The 16,928-nt window shown below is 51.1% G+C and overlaps 9 protein-coding genes across 10 annotated transcripts; 6 read left to right on the top strand and 3 right to left on the bottom strand.

Annotated features, from left to right (window-relative positions):
- Positions 1-266: 266 nt before the first annotated feature.
- PV10_01867 lies at positions 267-2,382 on the top strand. 2 transcript variants are annotated; one of them, XM_016366114.1, is made up of 3 exons: positions 267-530; positions 605-1,427; positions 1,482-2,382. In XM_016366114.1, the coding sequence occupies exons 1-3, from the start codon at positions 288-290 to the stop codon at positions 2,327-2,329; spliced, it is 1,914 nt and encodes a 637-aa protein (XP_016229763.1). In that variant the 5' UTR covers positions 267-287; the 3' UTR covers positions 2,330-2,382. The 2 variants fall into 2 exon arrangements, with proteins under 2 accessions (XP_016229763.1, XP_016229764.1); XM_016366115.1 differs by having other exon boundaries at positions 267-1,427.
- On the bottom strand, positions 1,409-3,556 carry PV10_01866 (uncharacterized protein). Its single transcript, XM_016366113.1, has 2 exons — positions 3,378-3,556; positions 1,409-3,328 (listed from the first exon to the last, which is right to left on the bottom strand). Exons 1-2 carry the CDS (start codon positions 3,503-3,505, stop codon positions 2,761-2,763), a joined length of 696 nt encoding a protein of 231 aa, XP_016229762.1. The 5' UTR covers positions 3,506-3,556; the 3' UTR covers positions 1,409-2,760.
- A 164-nt stretch (positions 3,557-3,720) lies between these two features.
- PV10_01865 (uncharacterized protein) lies at positions 3,721-5,233 on the top strand. Its single transcript, XM_016366112.1, has 2 exons — positions 3,721-3,942; positions 4,001-5,233. The coding sequence occupies exons 1-2, from the start codon at positions 3,796-3,798 to the stop codon at positions 5,087-5,089; spliced, it is 1,236 nt and encodes a 411-aa protein (XP_016229761.1). The 5' UTR covers positions 3,721-3,795; the 3' UTR covers positions 5,090-5,233.
- Positions 5,234-5,841: 608 nt separating this feature from the next.
- On the top strand, positions 5,842-7,396 carry PV10_01864 (uncharacterized protein). Its single transcript, XM_016366111.1, has 2 exons — positions 5,842-6,415; positions 6,484-7,396. The coding sequence occupies exons 1-2, from the start codon at positions 6,249-6,251 to the stop codon at positions 6,974-6,976; spliced, it is 660 nt and encodes a 219-aa protein (XP_016229760.1). The 5' UTR covers positions 5,842-6,248; the 3' UTR covers positions 6,977-7,396.
- A 1,118-nt stretch (positions 7,397-8,514) lies between these two features.
- PV10_01863 (uncharacterized protein) lies at positions 8,515-9,549 on the top strand (the record flags this gene model as incomplete). The annotated part of the gene is made up of 1 exon (XM_016366110.1): positions 8,515-9,549. One exon carries the CDS (start codon positions 8,515-8,517, stop codon positions 9,547-9,549), a length of 1,035 nt encoding a protein of 344 aa, XP_016229759.1.
- Positions 9,550-9,600: 51 nt separating this feature from the next.
- PV10_01862 (uncharacterized protein) lies at positions 9,601-10,047 on the top strand (the record flags this gene model as incomplete). Its single annotated transcript, XM_016366109.1, has 1 exon — positions 9,601-10,047. One exon carries the CDS (start codon positions 9,601-9,603, stop codon positions 10,045-10,047), a length of 447 nt encoding a protein of 148 aa, XP_016229758.1.
- A 1,157-nt stretch (positions 10,048-11,204) lies between these two features.
- Positions 11,205-13,146, top strand: PV10_01861 (uncharacterized protein; the record flags this gene model as incomplete). The annotated part of the gene is made up of 3 exons (XM_016366108.1): positions 11,205-11,875; positions 11,926-12,134; positions 12,209-13,146. 3 exons carry the CDS (start codon positions 11,205-11,207, stop codon positions 13,144-13,146), a joined length of 1,818 nt encoding a protein of 605 aa, XP_016229757.1.
- Positions 13,137-14,124, bottom strand: PV10_01860 (uncharacterized protein). The gene has a single exon (XM_016366107.1). It carries the CDS (start codon positions 14,029-14,031, stop codon positions 13,432-13,434), a length of 600 nt encoding a protein of 199 aa, XP_016229756.1. The 5' UTR covers positions 14,032-14,124; the 3' UTR covers positions 13,137-13,431.
- A 97-nt stretch (positions 14,125-14,221) lies between these two features.
- PV10_01859 (uncharacterized protein) lies at positions 14,222-16,810 on the bottom strand. The gene is made up of 2 exons (XM_016366106.1): positions 16,541-16,810; positions 14,222-16,477 (listed from the first exon to the last, which is right to left on the bottom strand). Exons 1-2 carry the CDS (start codon positions 16,712-16,714, stop codon positions 14,630-14,632), a joined length of 2,022 nt encoding a protein of 673 aa, XP_016229755.1. The 5' UTR covers positions 16,715-16,810; the 3' UTR covers positions 14,222-14,629.
- Positions 16,811-16,928: the final 118 nt, after the last annotated feature.

The following is a 16,928-nucleotide window of genomic DNA, read 5'->3' as shown; positions in this document are numbered from 1 at the left end:
TCGATTTGGGAATGCCAGATAGCAATCATACGTCAGGAGAGTTTGACAAAATCAAGGCAGGGCCACACCATTCGACGTCATTCGTGGAAGATCTTCCTTGACCCATCATCTTTTGGCTGGCCGTCCCGGGAACTTTCTTGCTGTCAATGTGGCTAGAAGTGGCTTGACACGCTTGGCTGGCTTGACCTGTGGCGTCCGAGGCTGGAACTTCAGCCGCGTGTGGCGTCCCACAGCCTGATATCATTTTCCATGTCATCTGGTCGGAGGTTCCTAGACGGCGTGTGAGGATGGTGTTCGCAAGCAGCCAGGCGGCTCAAATCGAGGACGCCGTCTCGGGCAGCCCTCTCTCGTGGTTTGTCCTTTTATTCACGCTCATTTCTGCGACAGCCCTTTTTATCTCAGTGCAGTATCTACTACGGCGTCCCAAGACCGAACCTGCCGTAACATACTCCATCGCCCGCCCCCTCCAGTTACAGCATGACTACCAATGGGAGACCAAGGACAAGACGGTGAAAGCTACAGATCCAGAAGTATACTTGTCCCCACCATATCCCAACAATGGCAGAGAGAGAGAGAGAGAGAGAGAGAGCTAACAAGGACCCAGGTCGTTCGCGGTCGAATATTCCCACGATGCCCCGCAGATGGTCGCAGGCTAGGACCCCCCATCGATCCAGCAGATTCGTCCGACATTGACGCTGCCATTACCGCAGCCTCCCATGCACAAGCTCGGTGGTGTCAAACTACATTTGCAGAACGCCGTCGTGTGCTGCTGACGCTTCAGCGTTATGTGCTTGATCATCAGGACGACATTGTGGCGGCTTGCTGTCTTGACAGCGGCAAAACCAAGATCGATGCCTGCTTCGGGGAGATCTTAGTCACAGTCGAGAAGCTGAAGTGGACGATTGAACACGGTGAAAAGGCATTGTTGCCGTCCAAACGACCGACAAACCTGCTCATGTGCTACAAATCAAATACTGTCTTGTACGAACCCTTGGGCGTGGTTGCAGCCTGCGTCAGCTGGAACTATCCCTTCCACAACTTCATCTCGCCCATCATCTCAGCCTTGTTTGCAGGAAACGCCATCGTCGTGAAACCAAGCGAACAGACCTGCTGGAGCAGTCAGTACTTTCTGAAGATCGTCCGAGGCGCTTTGCATGCCTGCAACCATAGTCCCATGCTCGTTCAGAACGCAATTTGCCTTCCTGACGTTGCCGACTACCTGACCAAACACCCTGGCATTAGTCACATCACATTTATTGGCAGTCGGGAAGTTGCCCACAAAGTGTGTGCTTCCGCGGCAGTGCCCTTGACTCCAGTCACTGTCGAGCTGGGAGGTAAAGACCCTGCTATTGTTCTTGACGATGATAAGACGGTGAAAAATCTAGCAGAAATCGCTGCTATCCTACTCCGCGGAACATTTCAATCAGGTAAAGTTTGATGTCGCCATTCCACAAAGCACAATACTGATGGAAACCTAAAAGCTGGGCAAAACTGCATCGGGATCGAGAGAACCATCGCGCTGCCCATGATCCATGACTTGCTCTTGTCGCATGTTCTGCCCAAAATCAGAGCCATCCGCCTTGGATCCATCCTTCTCTCTCCCGCTCATTCGCCCGTCGACATGGGATCTATGATCTCAGCTCGTGCCTTGCCGCGTCTCGAGTCACTCATTTCTACCGCAGTGGCCCAGGGAGCCATCCTTCATTGTGGCGGACAACGCTATCTGCATCCTGAATACCCGGAAGGAACCTATTTTCAACCAACCCTGCTCAGTAACGTCCATCCAGAAATGGAGATTGCTCAAACCGAGCTTTTTGCCCCAGTGTTTTTGCTCATGAAAGCCAAAACTGTCGAGGAAGCCATTGAGCTTGCCAACTCTACACCCTATGCTCTTGGGGCCAGTGTCTTTGGCCACAATTCTGCAGATGTTGAGAAGTGCGTCCGGCAGGTGAAGGCGGGAATGGTGTCGGTCAATGACTTTGGAGCATACTATGCATGTTCCATGCCATTTGGTGGCGTCAAGGGGTCCGGGTACGGGCGTTTTGGCGGAGAAGAGGGGCTGCGGGCACTATCCAACATCAAGAGTGTCTGCGAGGATGCGCTCTGGGCCAGGTGGCTTGGCATCGGGACCAATATTCCGCCCAAACTGCAATATCCTGTCAGTGGACACGGATGGCAGGTTTGCAAAGGTGTCGTAGGGACTGGTTATGCTATCGAGTGGCGAGAGTGGGTCAATTCCATTGTTGGGCTGCTTGCTGCCTTGTCGAGGAGTGACGACAAAGGTGAGGGGAACCAGGAGGTCGGTGGACAATTGGAAAAGACACCATAAAAGGTACACCAAAAAATATAATCTGGCTTTGACGCCATGTATTCATCCTCATATTCGTACCTGTCGTGTTTCATGTTTTCTTCGGGGTGAAACTGCCGCGACCATGGTAGTTCGGCCGGGTAGTGGGCTATTGATGAAATGCGCCTCCACATCTCTTGGGTGAAATCACAAGATATGGACGAATATGTCAAGAGGGTCGAGAACAAGAAGATCGTCCGCTTTTGTGCCGCCTGAACCAGGTTTCTGATCGACAGCGATGCTGGCAGGACTAGGTATTGTTGGCAGCACTTGTGTCAACTCAGCACTTGGAAGATCGCTCGCGGAGTCCGGGTCATTGAGCCAAAAAGTGAATTAACCAGCATCAGCTTTTCGTCAGGTCGTTCTTTGGGTGGGTTGGTATATATAGCTGTATGCACTGTGCGGCGAACGTGTCAAGTCGTCGCGGCGTTCTGTGCCATCCACTTTTTCAGTCTCTTGGAAATATCCCCCTCGGTTTGTTGCATGGGATTGAGCTTTTTATCTCGAACCATGGCCCGAATGTTATCACCATGTTTTTCAACGAGTTTGGTCAGCCATTCCTGTTCTCTTTGGCTTTGCTGTCGAGGGCGTTTCTTGAGCTCTAGTTTCTCCTCTTCGGCTGCTTGCGCCTCTAGCTGTGAGACTATATCGTGCTCTGCCAACGGCCTTGGCTTTCTGGCGCGAGAATCATCATCTGGGAGGTCATTCAGCGGATCGTTGAGAGGGTTGTCATAGGTTTCATCTTCGTCCGGTCTGATCACTTTAAGGATTCTGCCGGTGGTTGGATCCCTGACAACTTGGACTTCTTGTGGCTTGATTTGAGAAGGAACAACACCTGCGATGGCAAGTGAGTCTCGAGTCCGTTGTTGGTTTTCGTCTCCTGCGGCTGGAATCTTTTTCTCTGTTCCTCCAGTAGTTGGATTGAGTTTCGAGGAGAGTCCAAGACGTTTGTAATTTTGCGAGACCGTCAGTTTCCGATCCCTTTGGCCAATTAGTACAGCATTCAGTTGTAGTCAAAGGGTTCACTCACCAATTAGCGGCGATGATGGCATTGCCTAAGAAATTGACCTTCTTCTTGCCGGCTTTGGTTCGATTCGTCTTGAGCTTCGCCTTGGAGACGGAGGACCTGTTCTTCTTTTTCTGCCTTTCCCGTCCCATTGTCACGGTTTATAGAGAAGAGGGGGAAATGGTGTCGAGGATCAGTTTACGTGGGTTGTCACAACCTGCAAAAAGTTCTGGGAGCCTCGCAGGAGATGGGCTTTTTCCCGTGCAATTTGCCAAGGCTCTTATCGATAAGGACATCCCAACAGCCCCTGGCTCCGTCTGACAAGAATCTCCAAGTCCGCAGCAAGCCACCTATGAGGCTATGAGCCCTGAAATATAACTCTACAGTCGCGTGCCCCTTCTCTCAACTTCATCAGAGATCTGGGATCTCCCTTCATCGCAGAATGGCATCTTTCCACATCCCTGTTAGGTTACCTCGCTATGCTCTCTACGCTTTGGTCCTTGGGCTCGTCTCGTGTGTTTGTGCGGAGAAGTGGGCTGGACCTGATGTCGGCTCACTGACTCCAGAGCAGATTGAGGAGAACCTCCAGGTATTCAGCTTGCTCTTCTAAGATCGTGCTTTGAACCCGAAAGCTAACTTCTTAGCAGCAATGTTCATTTGTGAAGCAATTGTCAGAGCACAAAGCCAGCAGCGTTCCCGCTTCCACCTCCTTGACGACCCGATTGTTCGAGGTACTCTTCCCATCATCGTCCCCGGCGATAAATGCTCTCCTAGCAACCGCGTACATTTCAGGGCCACCCAACTTCCTCCTAGCCTTATGCCCGCCGAATATCGACCCTTCGTCGCTGAGCATCATGGTGGCATTTGCCGTGGGCGGGCTGTTGGGCGATACTCTCTTTCATCTCTTACCAGAAATCTTCTTGGGGGAAGATGAGCATGACAAGGTCAAATTCGTCCTGATCGAGCCTAACAGAAATCTACTACTGGGTGTGGGAATTATTGTTGGGCTTGTAACGTTCATGGGGATGGACAAGGCTCTAAGAATAGCAACGGGAGGTGGCGGTCACTCTCACGATCACGGTCCAGCCCTTGTTGACCATGCACACGCAGTCAATGGCTCTGCCTCTGGCGTCCCTGAGAAGGAGACCAGTGGTGAGTTGCGTAAACGGAAGGGCGGAAAAAAGGAGAAAGAGGTGGTGGCGGAGCCGGCCCCCATCAGTCCGTCAGTCAAGCTGGCAGGTGTGCTCAATCTGATCGCAGACTTTACGCACAATATCACCGACGGCCTGGCGCTGTCCACGTCATTCTATGCATCCCCCGCCTTAGGGGCAACGACCACCATGGCCGTCTTCTTCCACGAGATTCCACATGAGGTAGGGGACTTTGCTCTCCTCATCCAGTCCGGCTTCTCAAAGCGCAAGGCCATGGGGGCGCAATTTCTGACCGCCGTGGGCGCCTTCCTCGGAACTTTGATCGGTATCTTTGTTCAAGAGTATGGGAGCGGTGCTGGCGAGGATGCCGGACCGGCAGAGGGAATCTGGGGGACTAGTCTCCAGTGGGGAGATATGCTCCTCCCCTTCACGGCCGGCACTTTCCTCTACGTTGGAACCGTGGCAGTGATCCCGGAACTGCTCGAGACAGGACCCAATAAGAAGGAAGAGTTGAAAAAGACAGTCCTGCAATTCACTGCAATGGCTGTCGGAGCAGGAATCATGTTGGGCATCTCGTGGTCCTGAAATGGCAGTACTGTGGAAAAATGTAACAACCGCGAACATAGACTCTTTTAAAATCGTTTAAGCTCGACTTGTTCAGCAATATGAGTTTACAGGGATATGGATATTGCCAAGCACCTATCTAGGTATATGCAATTAGACTTCGTTCTCATCAAGACCTGTTGTTCTAATCCTTGTGCCACGTCAGTATTGAAACCTATATAGCTTCAACATCGAATGTCTCCCGCTCTGCCTAGCCTCACAATCCCCAGCTACTTCGACGTCAAGGACGCATAGATACCGGGACCGATCCCGTGCCCTGCTTGCGTGGCTATAATCTCGTCATCAATACTAGACAGCATGTTCCTTCCGGCCCACTGTGGCTGCAGACCGAGTCGATCTGTTCCTGGAGTTCGTTCCATCAATGTAGAATATGTCTTCCACCATGGCCGATCAAGTCACGATGGCCATCGATGCCAAGAGTTACAAAGTGCGAGCCTTGTCCTCCTCATCTGCCGCATGACATCAACAATGGCGCTGCACCGTCTCTTCTTTGACCACCTGTGCCATGATTGATCCTACAGACAAAGTACTCTATGCATCATCTATTACAAAAAGTCGTGATTTGTTGAGGCTGTGCTCACTAGGTACTGTACGTACCACGTGATGGAGCCCTTAGGCGTGATCTGAGCCAGTCAGTTTGGAGATGGATGATTCGCCAAGTTAGCCGGAGAGTCGAGAGTCTTGTTTCAACGACCAAGCAGCTTCGTTTGCCCCAGCTCGTGCTCCGTGGCTCCAGACATCAATCTTGTTGGTTGACAACGGCTTGCATTGTGCTCAGAGTCCCGCTTGACTCTCGTTGAACTTGTCAACGCATTGGCGTTGGCATTTGCCCCCCCCGTGACTGTCCTCGATGCCGTGACTTCCCCAGGTCGGCTCCTGGGCGTGAGTGAAGGCAGCCTCAGGTCCGGTGTCAGGGTTGACGACTCCTAAACACCATGTATATTTATATCCATCATCAGCACCACCTGTCGCAGGCGTCACCAGCAAGTCTCCAAACAATTTTGGTCTGCAAAGATTGATTCATCGACATCCTCTGCTCCTCACGGTTTACCTAGGCCATCACAAGCTATACTGTCATCAGAGCTCAAAGCTCTGACGCATTCCTCAACAGACAATCAAGATGCTGAGGATAAATTCTCGAACTCGTCGGCCTGTTCAACTTAACCCATATCGATTCAGAATTCTACCGCCAGAAAAACCAAGGAAAACAAAAGCCCAAAACATGGCATCAACCACTTCTGCACCTCTGATCCCGGTGAGGATCATGCCTGACATTTATGTGTCAAAGTGAGTAATTACCTCCATTGCTGCTGGACCTGATTATAGATAAATGTATTGATCCACGGATTCTGCAGCATCAATACTGCACGTGCAGTCTTAAGTCCCAATTACCCAGCCCCCGGGAGACCCAAGATCCGCTACGTTCTTTCATTGCTCAACGAAAAAAGCCAGCAACCCCTGATCCCCGCTGGGCAGGAGGAAAACTTTGTCCTCCATTTTATCCCGCTTCGTGACGACGAGACGGCTAATTTGTTGGCGGTTCTTGATGAAGCCATTGACTTCATAGTCGCGGGTCTCAAGAAGAAGGATGGGGGAATTCTCATCCATTGCAATCGAGGGGTCTCCAGATCGGCTGCCGTTGCAGTGGCATTTTCCATGGATGAAATGAATCTCGACTACCCTACTGCTATGCGTTACGTCCGTGGGTCACGACCTAGGGCCAATCCCAACGCAGGATTTGTACGACAGCTGGAGTTGTGGCATCGCCTGGGTCGCAATATCAGGACCGACGACGGCAAGCTCAAGGACGAATACGTAAAGTTCAAGGATCAGGCCAAGATTGGCTAAGTTTTCTTGTGATCGGATGGCCTACTGTGGATTTGACGTGGAGAGCTGGCGAGAGGTGGATGGTTCGATCCCAGCGGCTCTCCGTCCTTGGGGATTGTTGATGCATCCAAATTTTGAATCTCTAGTGGTGTCAAAACACAGCATCAAAATAGAGATACGATGATGGTCATTGCAATTCTTTGTCAAGGTGATCATCGCTTCTCTTGTTGTCTCCCTCAACCGGCCAGCACACAGCATAATTGCCCGACAATTACTGGGCTCCGTTTTGGTGATTACCTGGTAGGTAGGATGATGTGTCTAGTCATGACCACTGAACTTATCCGTCCCTGAATACCCTAAGATATGAAGGTCGTTGTGAGACATACGAAGCAGATTGGGAGTTATCCACCTTCTGCAGGCCGGGCTCCTTCAAGGTTCTCCCCTTCTCTCTTTCTCTCTCTCTCTCTCTCTCTCTCTCTCTCCTTCGTGAGGAAACTGGCGGGGCTGGCCGTTTGCCTGGGCTCTGGGCTCTTGCCGTGACTGACCAAAATGATGACTGATGACGTGATCAAGATATGACTGGCAAGGCAGGCGCTGCTTTCATCTTGATACTGAGGCAGGTGTGACTCTGTTCAGCAGTACAAACGGACAACTCATCCGCCTACTTGGCCCATACTGTGTCATCAAATACTTCCACTTCATGTACTACGCCTACAGCGGTGACTCTACGCTCAAACCCCTGTGAGTCAACATCCTGGGCCCTTTGTCTATAAGTATCTCCATTTCTCTCCCGATCTGACCTCTTTCACAGACCAACCCACTTCCTCTCGCACCCTGTCAACCAAGGTATGTAAAGCACCAGTGTTTTCTCCCAGCACAACCCATCATCCCCCCCTATGATCCCATCATACTCCATGCCCATCAAATGTGCCCAATCCAAGAGACAGCACCATCCTCTTCTACAACATAAAGCTCCAGTCACAGAGAATGACATCTTCCAGATCGACAAGAGGTCAATCAGCCTCAGAATTTAGAGATTTCCAGAGGACACTCCTGCAACTCATGAACAACCACCGACACCCTCCTCACCTACAACCAAGACATAGTCACAAACAGCGACAACCTCACCCTCGACAACAAGATCCACTCACATGGGTTCAACACCCTCACTGTCGACAACAAGAGGCGGATATCTGTGTTTGACAACTTCACCGATGACAACAAGGCCCAAATCTCTGCCTTTGACACCATCATGGAGCGGAGCAGCAATCACTAACATCAGCATCCGCATGCTCCTGGAAGACAATTTCAATCATATGGACCACTCTAGTCATTTCTATATAAAGCTCGCCTCTTCGTGTATTCCCCTTTCACTTTCTTTCATCTCTCTCGTCATCATCCTTCTTTGTATGTATATATATCTGGCAATTCACAGACTGACTCAACTTCTCGTACAGGCCCGTCCTCACAACTTGTTTTTACTTTCTTGCCTTTTTCTCGCTTTTTTTCACCTTTTCGTACCTTTTCATCTCTAAACGCCCAAATCCTCCCCTTCAACAATGGCAAAGCGGCAGGCCACCCTCCTTGGCTGGTCCAAAGTCTCCAAAAAGCGGACCACAATCACAGCGAAGCAGGTAGTTCTCAAAATTGAGGACACGTCGCCAGCGAAATCACCCAAAGCCTCTGATTCTGACAGCGAATATGAGCCAGACTTCAAGTTCTCAGCAAAATCTACCACCAAGAGAAATGTCGCGAACCTGCGAAGAAGAAAGCAACTCCCAGTTCCGCGGATCCCAGGTGTGATTACGCTACCGATTTCAAGTCATCTGCTTGCCAAACTCGCGAGGAAAAATGCGAGGAAGGAAGCAAAAGCGGTCTATGGCAAGCAAAAGCCAACAAACAAGGCCAGGTTTGTTTTTGGAAGGGACTTGATTGGTTATTACCAATTTCCCACTGTCGCTCAGATCAATGAGGTGACCCACCTTTTGGAGCATGAAAGAGAGCTGGAACTTCAAAAGCCACAAAAAACCGCGGCTCTAGTTGAACCCATTCACGGAGGCAAGACACTCGACATTGATGCTATTGTCCGCGTCATCATTTCACAGGCTTGCACCAATGAGAGTGCATTGGATGTCCAGCAAACAATGATCCGCGGCTATCCTTACGACATCAATGGCACCAAAACCTTTGGAAAGGTTCCTAATTACGCCCTGATGCGAGTCCAAAGCATCGAAAAGCTCGAGAAGTGTCTGTCCAAAGGCGGACTTTTTCGCATCAAAGCAAAGGCGATCAAAGCCTGCCTTGACGTCATCTATGCCAGAAACCTTTCGCTCCTTGAGAACAACTCTGACCCTGACACTGGCGGGCTGTCGGAGTCCAGACCCACCCCACAGGACTCAGGCGCGGATCTGTTGTCTTTGGCATTTCTCAACGACGTGTATGCGACTCAGGGGAAGCAAGCAGTCTTTGATTATCTGGTCAATCTACCGGTAGTCGGCGTCAAGACCGCATGCTGTTTGATGAGCTTCCGCATGAACATTCCCGTGTTTGCTGTCGACACACATGTAGCAAATATGGTGCATTCGCTTGGCTAGGCGCCAGAAAATGCCACCGAAAATGAGATGTGCAGTCACCTCGACACCATCATGGAAGATACAGATCTAAAATTGGAACTTCACCAACATTTCTGGCGCCATCGACGAAATTGTGGACGTTGCAGCGGACGAAACAGTCAAAATTCATGGGCCTACCAGAACTCTAATTGCGTCCTAGACAATCACATTGTGCGACGGAAGCCGACAAAAGAAACAAAACAGCAGACAAAGCCGTCCAAGCCCTTGAAGAAGAAAGCTGTCAATGAGGCGGCTATGTTAGCCAAAGGTCTCGTCAAAATTAGCTACACTGTGGACGACGATTTTGATGCTGTCGCAATGCAGGCGGCACAGAGTCACATCAGAACGATCTGGATTGAAGATTACAGCGATCTGGAAGCTGATGTAATCGACAACGGTGAAGCAAACGTGGTTGATCTGGCCAAATTGAAGGCTGAGGTTGAAGAAGCCCTTCAGAACGCCGAGCGAGAAGGTAATTGAGTGGACAGCATCGGAAGATTCTTGGAGGGAGTGAACAAAGGCAAGGGAGAGACCCGCGATTTCGAATTCGGCAGTGAAGGGAGGATGCACTTAGCTTTAACAGTTTTCGCAAAGGCAAAACCAGTCCGAGAGACTCTCATCGCATGCTTCAGGAATTCGCTGGCTCAGCGCAATGAGATTCCATTATTGCAAGGGCAGGAATCCGCTGGCTGACTTCACGGGACTGAGAGGGCTGGGCGACCTGTCTTGGGGAGAGGAAATGCATGTATACAGCAATCACGGGCGAGATCTTACTGGCAAAGTGCAACTATAGCTCAATCTACAAAGGCGAGAATATGATGACGGTCAAAGCAGAACAAAGTAGACAATCTAGTGAATTGTGAGCTGGGAGATTTTAATTGAGCGGACGGAGAGTTGCGGAAGTGATTAGCCAGGGTCAGCCTGCCACACCACCACAACATAACTCTCGACATTGACTATCACTTGGTCACAATGCTTGCCAGTGCTTCGGCCACCTTATCTGTTGCGAGGCAGAGTCTCATTCGCTAATAATGAATCGCTTGAGACATACCACGCCAGAGAGCGAGAGAGCGACAGAAGGATAGAACGAGAGAGATCATCTTTGCAGGATAGAGAAGAAGCTAGTGGCCTAGCTTGAGGCACGATGTCACCAGGAAGCTGGCTTGCATGAGGAAGCTCCTACGACCAAGGTACATGTTCTTTCTATCTTATGTTCTGCCCGTCCTTGCTGATTGAGATTGCTTGCAAGCTGCATCGCCATCCACCTGCATCTGCATCGTCATCGTCACCGTCACCGATTGTGTGGCTGACCTTGTCTCGGTCTTGGTTTTAGGCCTGCCCTTTGGCGTCTCAACGGAGTGACCTCCGTCGGCAGATGGCGATGCCGTGGGTCCTGGGCCCTGGGTCGTGGGATCATCCATTGAAGCTACCCGGTCAGCGAACCACCCTCTAAGCTCTCAGACGATCTTGACGTTTCGTGGCATGACGAGACGACAAAATGACCACTCACTGCAACTGCACCGGGCGTGGCAAAGGCACCTCTCATGCGAGGGCTACAAGAACAGCCCTTGACCCTCTCAAGCTATGGCATACGAGTCTCCCACTGAGTTTGGTTAGGCCCCATCGAATCCCCAGATATGGCACTCGCTCTGCTCAATGCTCTTTGCTTTCTGAGCAGCGCACAAGTCGCCTTCTCCCAATTTGTTTCACCGCCGTCCAACCTCACGACCAAAGTCGGGAACGCTAACATAACCGTTCGCTACAAGGAAGTGCCTCCCGGCATCTGCGAACAAGATCCGGATGTCAAGAGCTACGCGGGCTACGCCGATGTGGCCCCTGGCGAGCATATCTTCTGGTGGTTCTTTGAGTCACGAAATATCGAGCCCGAAGATGCTCCTCTCACCATTTGGATCAACGGTGGCCCCGGTTCTTCGAGTATGATCGGCCTGTTCCAAGAGTTGGGTCCTTGCACCATCAGTCCTGATGGTGAGCCATTGGACAATCCCTACTCGTGGAGCAACGTCACCAACATCATCTTTATTGACCAGCCTACTCAGGTTGGTTTCAGCTATTCTGAGGCCGTCCCTGCTTATACAGACCCCAATTCGGGATACCTGGTCCAACTACCGAATGATACCTGCCCAGAATTCGCCTTGGATTGGGACTGTGGGACCTTTTCGTATTGGAACCAGTCTTTGACTGCCAACAGCACTCCCGCTGCAGCGCCAAACATGTGGAAGGCATTGCAAGGCTTTATCGGTGCATTCCCTCAATATGCAAGAGAAGGTGTATATTTCACCACTGAGAGGTAAATAGAGCGCCTTGATTGAAAAACGTGTATTGCTAAACAGTGTCAAGTTACGGTGGGCACTGGGCGCCGCTCATCAGCGAATACTTCCTCGAGCAAAATGCAAAGAATATCACTGGAGCACCGCCGATTAATCTCGAAGGGGTGCTGATAGGAAACGGCTGGTATGATCCTCTGATTCAATATGAAGCATTCTACAACTTCAGCGTATTTCCGGGAAACACGTATGACTATGACCCGCTAAACCAGACTGTCAAAGGTGGGTCTGAGCGAAAGCCAGCCTTTGTCTGGCATGATGTGTTTTGCAGCCTTTCCTCGCTGATGCAACACTAGATCAGTGGTATCTCAACCTGTATGGAAAAGGTAATTGTTATGACCAAACACTTGACTGCAACACTCGGAAAATCAACTCCATCTGCGCGACGGCCGACGATTTCTGCTATGAGCAGGTCGAAAAGATATATGATATCTACTTGGAGCGAGACGAGTACGATTTTCGCTATCTTACGCCGAACCCATTCCCTCCCATCTATTACGTCGACTACCTCAATACGCCCGAGGTGCAAGAAGCCATTGGAGCCTATGTCAACTTTACCGAGGGCAACGATGCTGTGTGGGCAGCCTTTGTGTCTACGGGGGACGACGATCGAGAACTTGGACTGACGGAGTCGACGAAAAAGCTGCTGGAATCGAACGTCTCAGTGACCATGTACTACGGGGATGCGGATTATATCTGCAACTGGATAGGCGGAGAAGTTGTAGCAGACCGCGTGCAAGCCAAAGGCTATGACAATGCTGGATTCGTCAACATCACCTCGTCCGACGGCGTCGTGCACGGCCAAGTCAAGCAGAGCGGTCTCTTCTCCTTTGTCCGCATTTACGAGTCTGGCCATCTGGTGCCCTTCTTTCAACCGCTCGTCTCCTTGGAAATGCTCGACCGTGCTATCAATGGCCTTGACATTGCCACTGGCACCGTCGACATCGGCCTCACTCCAGGATACTTGACTAATGGAACCAAATTCAGTACCTATCGCGAGGGCAATGCTACCGTCCAGTTCGAGGTGACGCCCGAGGACGCGATCTACAACATCACCACCAATATGCCGCAGAATGCAACCGACGACACTGAAGGGAGCAAGAGCAAAAGGAAGAACAGAAGAGACAACTTCGGGAGATCATCAAACATGAGCAGGAGGGAGCCGTATCGCTCCGGCGCAAAACTGAAGAGAGCTCTGCGGAATCGACAGGTGGACTTGAGACGGTGGTTGTAAATAGGTGGTTCGAGACACATGTGTATTTAGCACGATCTATTGTCATCTTGCAGCCAATGTCCTGGAACAAACCAATATGGACCATCATTCGTGAGGGTTCCAGCAGGGTTGGTAGAAACTTGGTTGGAGATGCTAGGGAATTTTGTGCTCATGGATTTTTTGGATCCTCGTCGTAGATTCTTCCGACCAAAAAATTGAAGTTGGGTGAATTTGATACCGGCTCTCTGTACAAATACAAACCCATCTATACACTCAAGCACCCACGTATCCGACGGTTTATTTTTCTTATCTCTCAACCTCACCGCCGTTTTCAAACCACTCGATCCAACTACCCGGGAACTCTGCAATGTCACCACCGAACCCGGCCTGACGAGCGAGGGCGGCTGCGGCACGACTACGGACGCCGGCCTTGCAGTAGAAAATGACATGGTCCTTATCGCCGGGCCTGGCAATGCCAAACCGTTCCTCGAACTCGTCGGCGGGGAGGAAGAAACTGTCAGCTGCGCTGGAGATGGGGATGTTGACCGCCGTGGGGATGCGGCCCGTTGACTCCAGCTCCGCCGGCTCCCGTACGTCTACTATGATCGTGTGCGGATCCGCCGCCGACGCCGCAACGACTTTCTGTAGTTCCGCAAATGTGTATTGTTTCGATGCCCCCGCGGCGCTTGAGTCACTATTGCTATTCCTTCTCAGTGTCGTGTGGAAATGTCGTCGAGGTTGGCGCATTCGGGGCATGGCTTGGTGGATTCGTTGTTGTTCTTGGATCAGGGGAGTGAGAGGAGAAATAAGAGGGACGAATCTAGATGTCGCTGTAGTCGTTGAGTAGACACAGCTGGTGCGGTGCAAGCTCCGTGTCAGTGAGCAGAGACCTCTCTTGCTCGCCATTTTGGTGCCTCAAAGGAGCAGGATCTATTTGCTCGAGTTTAGATCTGCTCTGTCGGAGGAGGGAGACAAGTCGCTTTTGGTGCGTCCAATATGAGAAGTATGGGAACAGTTTGAGGCTGAAGGATGGACTACTTAGATGTTGGAGGTCAGATCAGTCACGTGACTTTACAAGATGTCCTTGGTTGTCGCATTCGCATGATTATATAATTTGATGGGTTGACGTCATCCTGGCAGCCGTTCCTTCCTTGTCTTGTATCTACTCCGCATATACTCACAAGGCTGCGAGGCTGAGATGGTCCAATCCTCATGCTAAACATCCCATAAGAGTCTTCCTATGTGGTGCTGATCGAAGACTATCCCCAGCTATTTGCAGCCCCATCATCTTCTTCCCAGTACTCCATGTAAGATGACTTTTCCTAATCAAAGTCGTCGCTTCTGTACTCGCTCATTTGTGACCTCTCATCCAATAGGTACTTAGCCCAAACCAAACCAAATCAACATACATGAATGCTTCGAGGCCCTTGCTCGCACATTCACCAGCAAATTCCCACGCATCTCGAGTGCCAAAACCCCATTGCATTGCGTTCTGCTCCATAATCTACAAGCCTTTGAAACGCTCCCAGCCTGCCGCGCCATTTCTGGATGGCGACACACTTCCCGCACGGCCTTCCTCCGCCACCTTGCCACTGACTTCTCGTCTTCGTCCCATTCCTTGTCCAAATTCGGCCCCCAATCCGGCATATGACGATGTCAGGTCATGCCCAGTCGAGTCAGACAACTGTCGAGCATTAGACCATTGCGTCTTGTTCGGGATCGATGCGGGCTGGAAACTGGCGATATTGGCTCGTAGTTGGCTGTTGTCGTCATCGTCCGAGTCGTAGATCTCAAAGTTGTCACTGTAGTCACTCTCGGTCTGCATAGTTTTGGTCCTCTCGTAGGTGTTGGCTTGGTGAACCACCCCCAATGTAGACTTCTTTTTCGCCTCTCCTCCAAAGGGGTTATTGATAGACCCCATCGACGACCGTAAATCGCCATAGAATCGGGACTTGCCTCCACTCCCAACGAAGCTTGATGGGCGAGATGTTTGGACGGGCCGGCCGCGGTTATTTGCCTCTGTGTCATTGAGTACCTCGCGATCCATGTCGTAGGAAAAATGTCGCTCTTTGGTTGGAGTGACCGCTGCATTCTCGTTCGGGAAGTTCGGGTCGTATGGAGTCGGCGGGTTCATACCAAGAGGCTCTTGGATTCTTTTCTTGGGAGATGGATCATGAAATGATACCCCTAGTCCTGGATTGACATCAAGTCTACTGGCGTTGTCCACCGAGTGATAGCCTTGAGCAGTCCGGTCACCGCCTTGATACCAGTTTTCACGCTCATTTGCACGACGATCAATAGATGGATCCCGTGAAAAGTTGGAAAGCGGAGAGATAGGCCGGACCTCGCTATCAAGTTGTTGATTGGCTTCGGGGCTTAGATCAGTAGGAACTCCCTCAAAGTCGAGATATGACAGCCATGACGATGCCTTTGATGGAGTCTCCTTGAGTGGCGAAGCTGCACGATCAGATCGAGAATCAAGACCTAAGCCGATCGATCGAGAGTTGGGAGAAGGGCTGATGGCCGAGCCAGGCCGAGAGGGGGATACGTTGTTTGCAGAAAAACGCCATGGGTCCTTTTCATTGTCGGTCAAATCTTTGCGAAATTCGGCCCTGGAAGTTCGTGCACTGTCATTGCCGTAGAGAGTAACACTGTCGACGGAATCAGTGCGGGTGTGGATGTAGGGCACTCTCTTCAAGTTAGCCGTGTCCGAGGCTCTCATGGCTACCAGTCCCGATGCCTTCATGTTCTTCTCTGTGACACCTTCAGACTTGTTCCTCTTATGTCGTGATGTAAGGTTGGGCTCCAGAGGATTCATGTCTGGAGGCATTCGAGCGATCTTCTTGAACATGGCGGCCAGGTAGATGCCGAGAATGAGTGACAAGGCGACGAGGCTGGCCTCAACAGCGGAGACGATGAAAAAAGCGAGAATTATCTTGTAGGACGATTTTGAATTGTTGAACAGTGTACTCCAACCATATTCATTCTTGGTGTAGTCTGCGTGGGCCATCCAGGCGGAATAGCTGAAGAAAGGGATGAGGCCAGTGTCCATCAAGGCAGCAAAGATCATGTAGCTTGCGGTGGTTGTAGGAGTCCGACCACTTGCGGCCCTGCAGAGGTGGTGGATGGCATAGAGTGTGTGCAGGATGGTAACGGCAGGGGCCACTCGAATGATCCATGCTACCGAGGTCGAGGTATTATTGATTGCAATGACGCAGAACAAGGCTCCTAGAGCTCCGATGAGGGCAAGAATGCGAAGGCCAAGCTGAAGCATTCTAGCTCGGTCAACTCTGTCCTTTGTTCGCGGGTGCATTGGCTTGACGTTGAGGTTGCCATATGGGACGATCAGGTACTTAGTGATACTGGTTAGATGGATGCATGGAAGAACTGCGGAATGTGATGGGTGTCTGCTTACAGTGTCGGGGTGCTTATTGAAATCAATCAAAGGTCCATCTCTCTTTGGGGTTCGGTTCGGCTTGGGCTGCCACGACGCATGCGTTGCCGACTTGGGGTTGAACGGTTGACTCGTTGGTCCGCCGAATGTGTAAGTTGAGGGCCGGTCGTAGATGAAGGGAGGCTCGACGCCCATCCTGTCTCCGTCGTTGCTTCTAGACCTGTATACCGGTAAGGTGCTCAAAGGTCTAAAGGTCGACAAGAATGGATCTCATGGACGAAACCGTTGAGGCGAAAGGCAATAATTGGTGGTCATAGCACAGGGTCGGTTGTCAAGCGAAGGTCGACAGGGCACCGATTTTGTTGACATGCGGCCTTGGCAACAACGGTTGCGGGGCAACCACTCGGTA

Source organism: Exophiala mesophila (assembly GCF_000836275.1).
Source record: "Exophiala mesophila strain CBS 40295 unplaced genomic scaffold supercont1.1, whole genome shotgun sequence".
Lineage (NCBI taxonomy): Eukaryota > Fungi > Ascomycota > Eurotiomycetes > Chaetothyriales > Herpotrichiellaceae > Exophiala > Exophiala mesophila.
Note: the sequence above shows the minus strand (reverse complement) of the source record. Positions and strands in the feature narration are given on the sequence as shown.

Coding starts and splice junctions, on each gene's coding strand:
- PV10_01859 (XM_016366106.1), bottom strand. CDS start 16,714: ATGGGCGTCGAGCCTCCCTTCATCTACGACCGGCCCTCAACTTACACA. Junction 16,478..16,540: donor TCAATAAGCACCCCGACACT/GTAAGCAGACAC, acceptor AGTATCACTAAG/TACCTGATCGTCCCATATGG.
- PV10_01866 (XM_016366113.1), bottom strand. CDS start 3,505: ATGGGACGGGAAAGGCAGAAAAAGAAGAACAGGTCCTCCGTCTCCAAG. Junction 3,329..3,377: donor GCCATCATCGCCGCTAATTG/GTGAGTGAACCC, acceptor AATTGGCCAAAG/GGATCGGAAACTGACGGTCT.
- PV10_01867 (XM_016366114.1), top strand. CDS start 288: ATGGTGTTCGCAAGCAGCCAGGCGGCTCAAATCGAGGACGCCGTCTCG. Junction 531..604: donor TGAAAGCTACAGATCCAGAA/GTATACTTGTCC, acceptor ACAAGGACCCAG/GTCGTTCGCGGTCGAATATT. Junction 1,428..1,481: donor CCGCGGAACATTTCAATCAG/GTAAAGTTTGAT, acceptor GAAACCTAAAAG/CTGGGCAAAACTGCATCGGG.
- PV10_01864 (XM_016366111.1), top strand. CDS start 6,249: ATGCTGAGGATAAATTCTCGAACTCGTCGGCCTGTTCAACTTAACCCA. Junction 6,416..6,483: donor CCTGACATTTATGTGTCAAA/GTGAGTAATTAC, acceptor CGGATTCTGCAG/CATCAATACTGCACGTGCAG.
- PV10_01865 (XM_016366112.1), top strand. CDS start 3,796: ATGGCATCTTTCCACATCCCTGTTAGGTTACCTCGCTATGCTCTCTAC. Junction 3,943..4,000: donor AGATTGAGGAGAACCTCCAG/GTATTCAGCTTG, acceptor ACTTCTTAGCAG/CAATGTTCATTTGTGAAGCA.
- PV10_01860 (XM_016366107.1), bottom strand. CDS start 14,031: ATGGCGAGCAAGAGAGGTCTCTGCTCACTGACACGGAGCTTGCACCGC.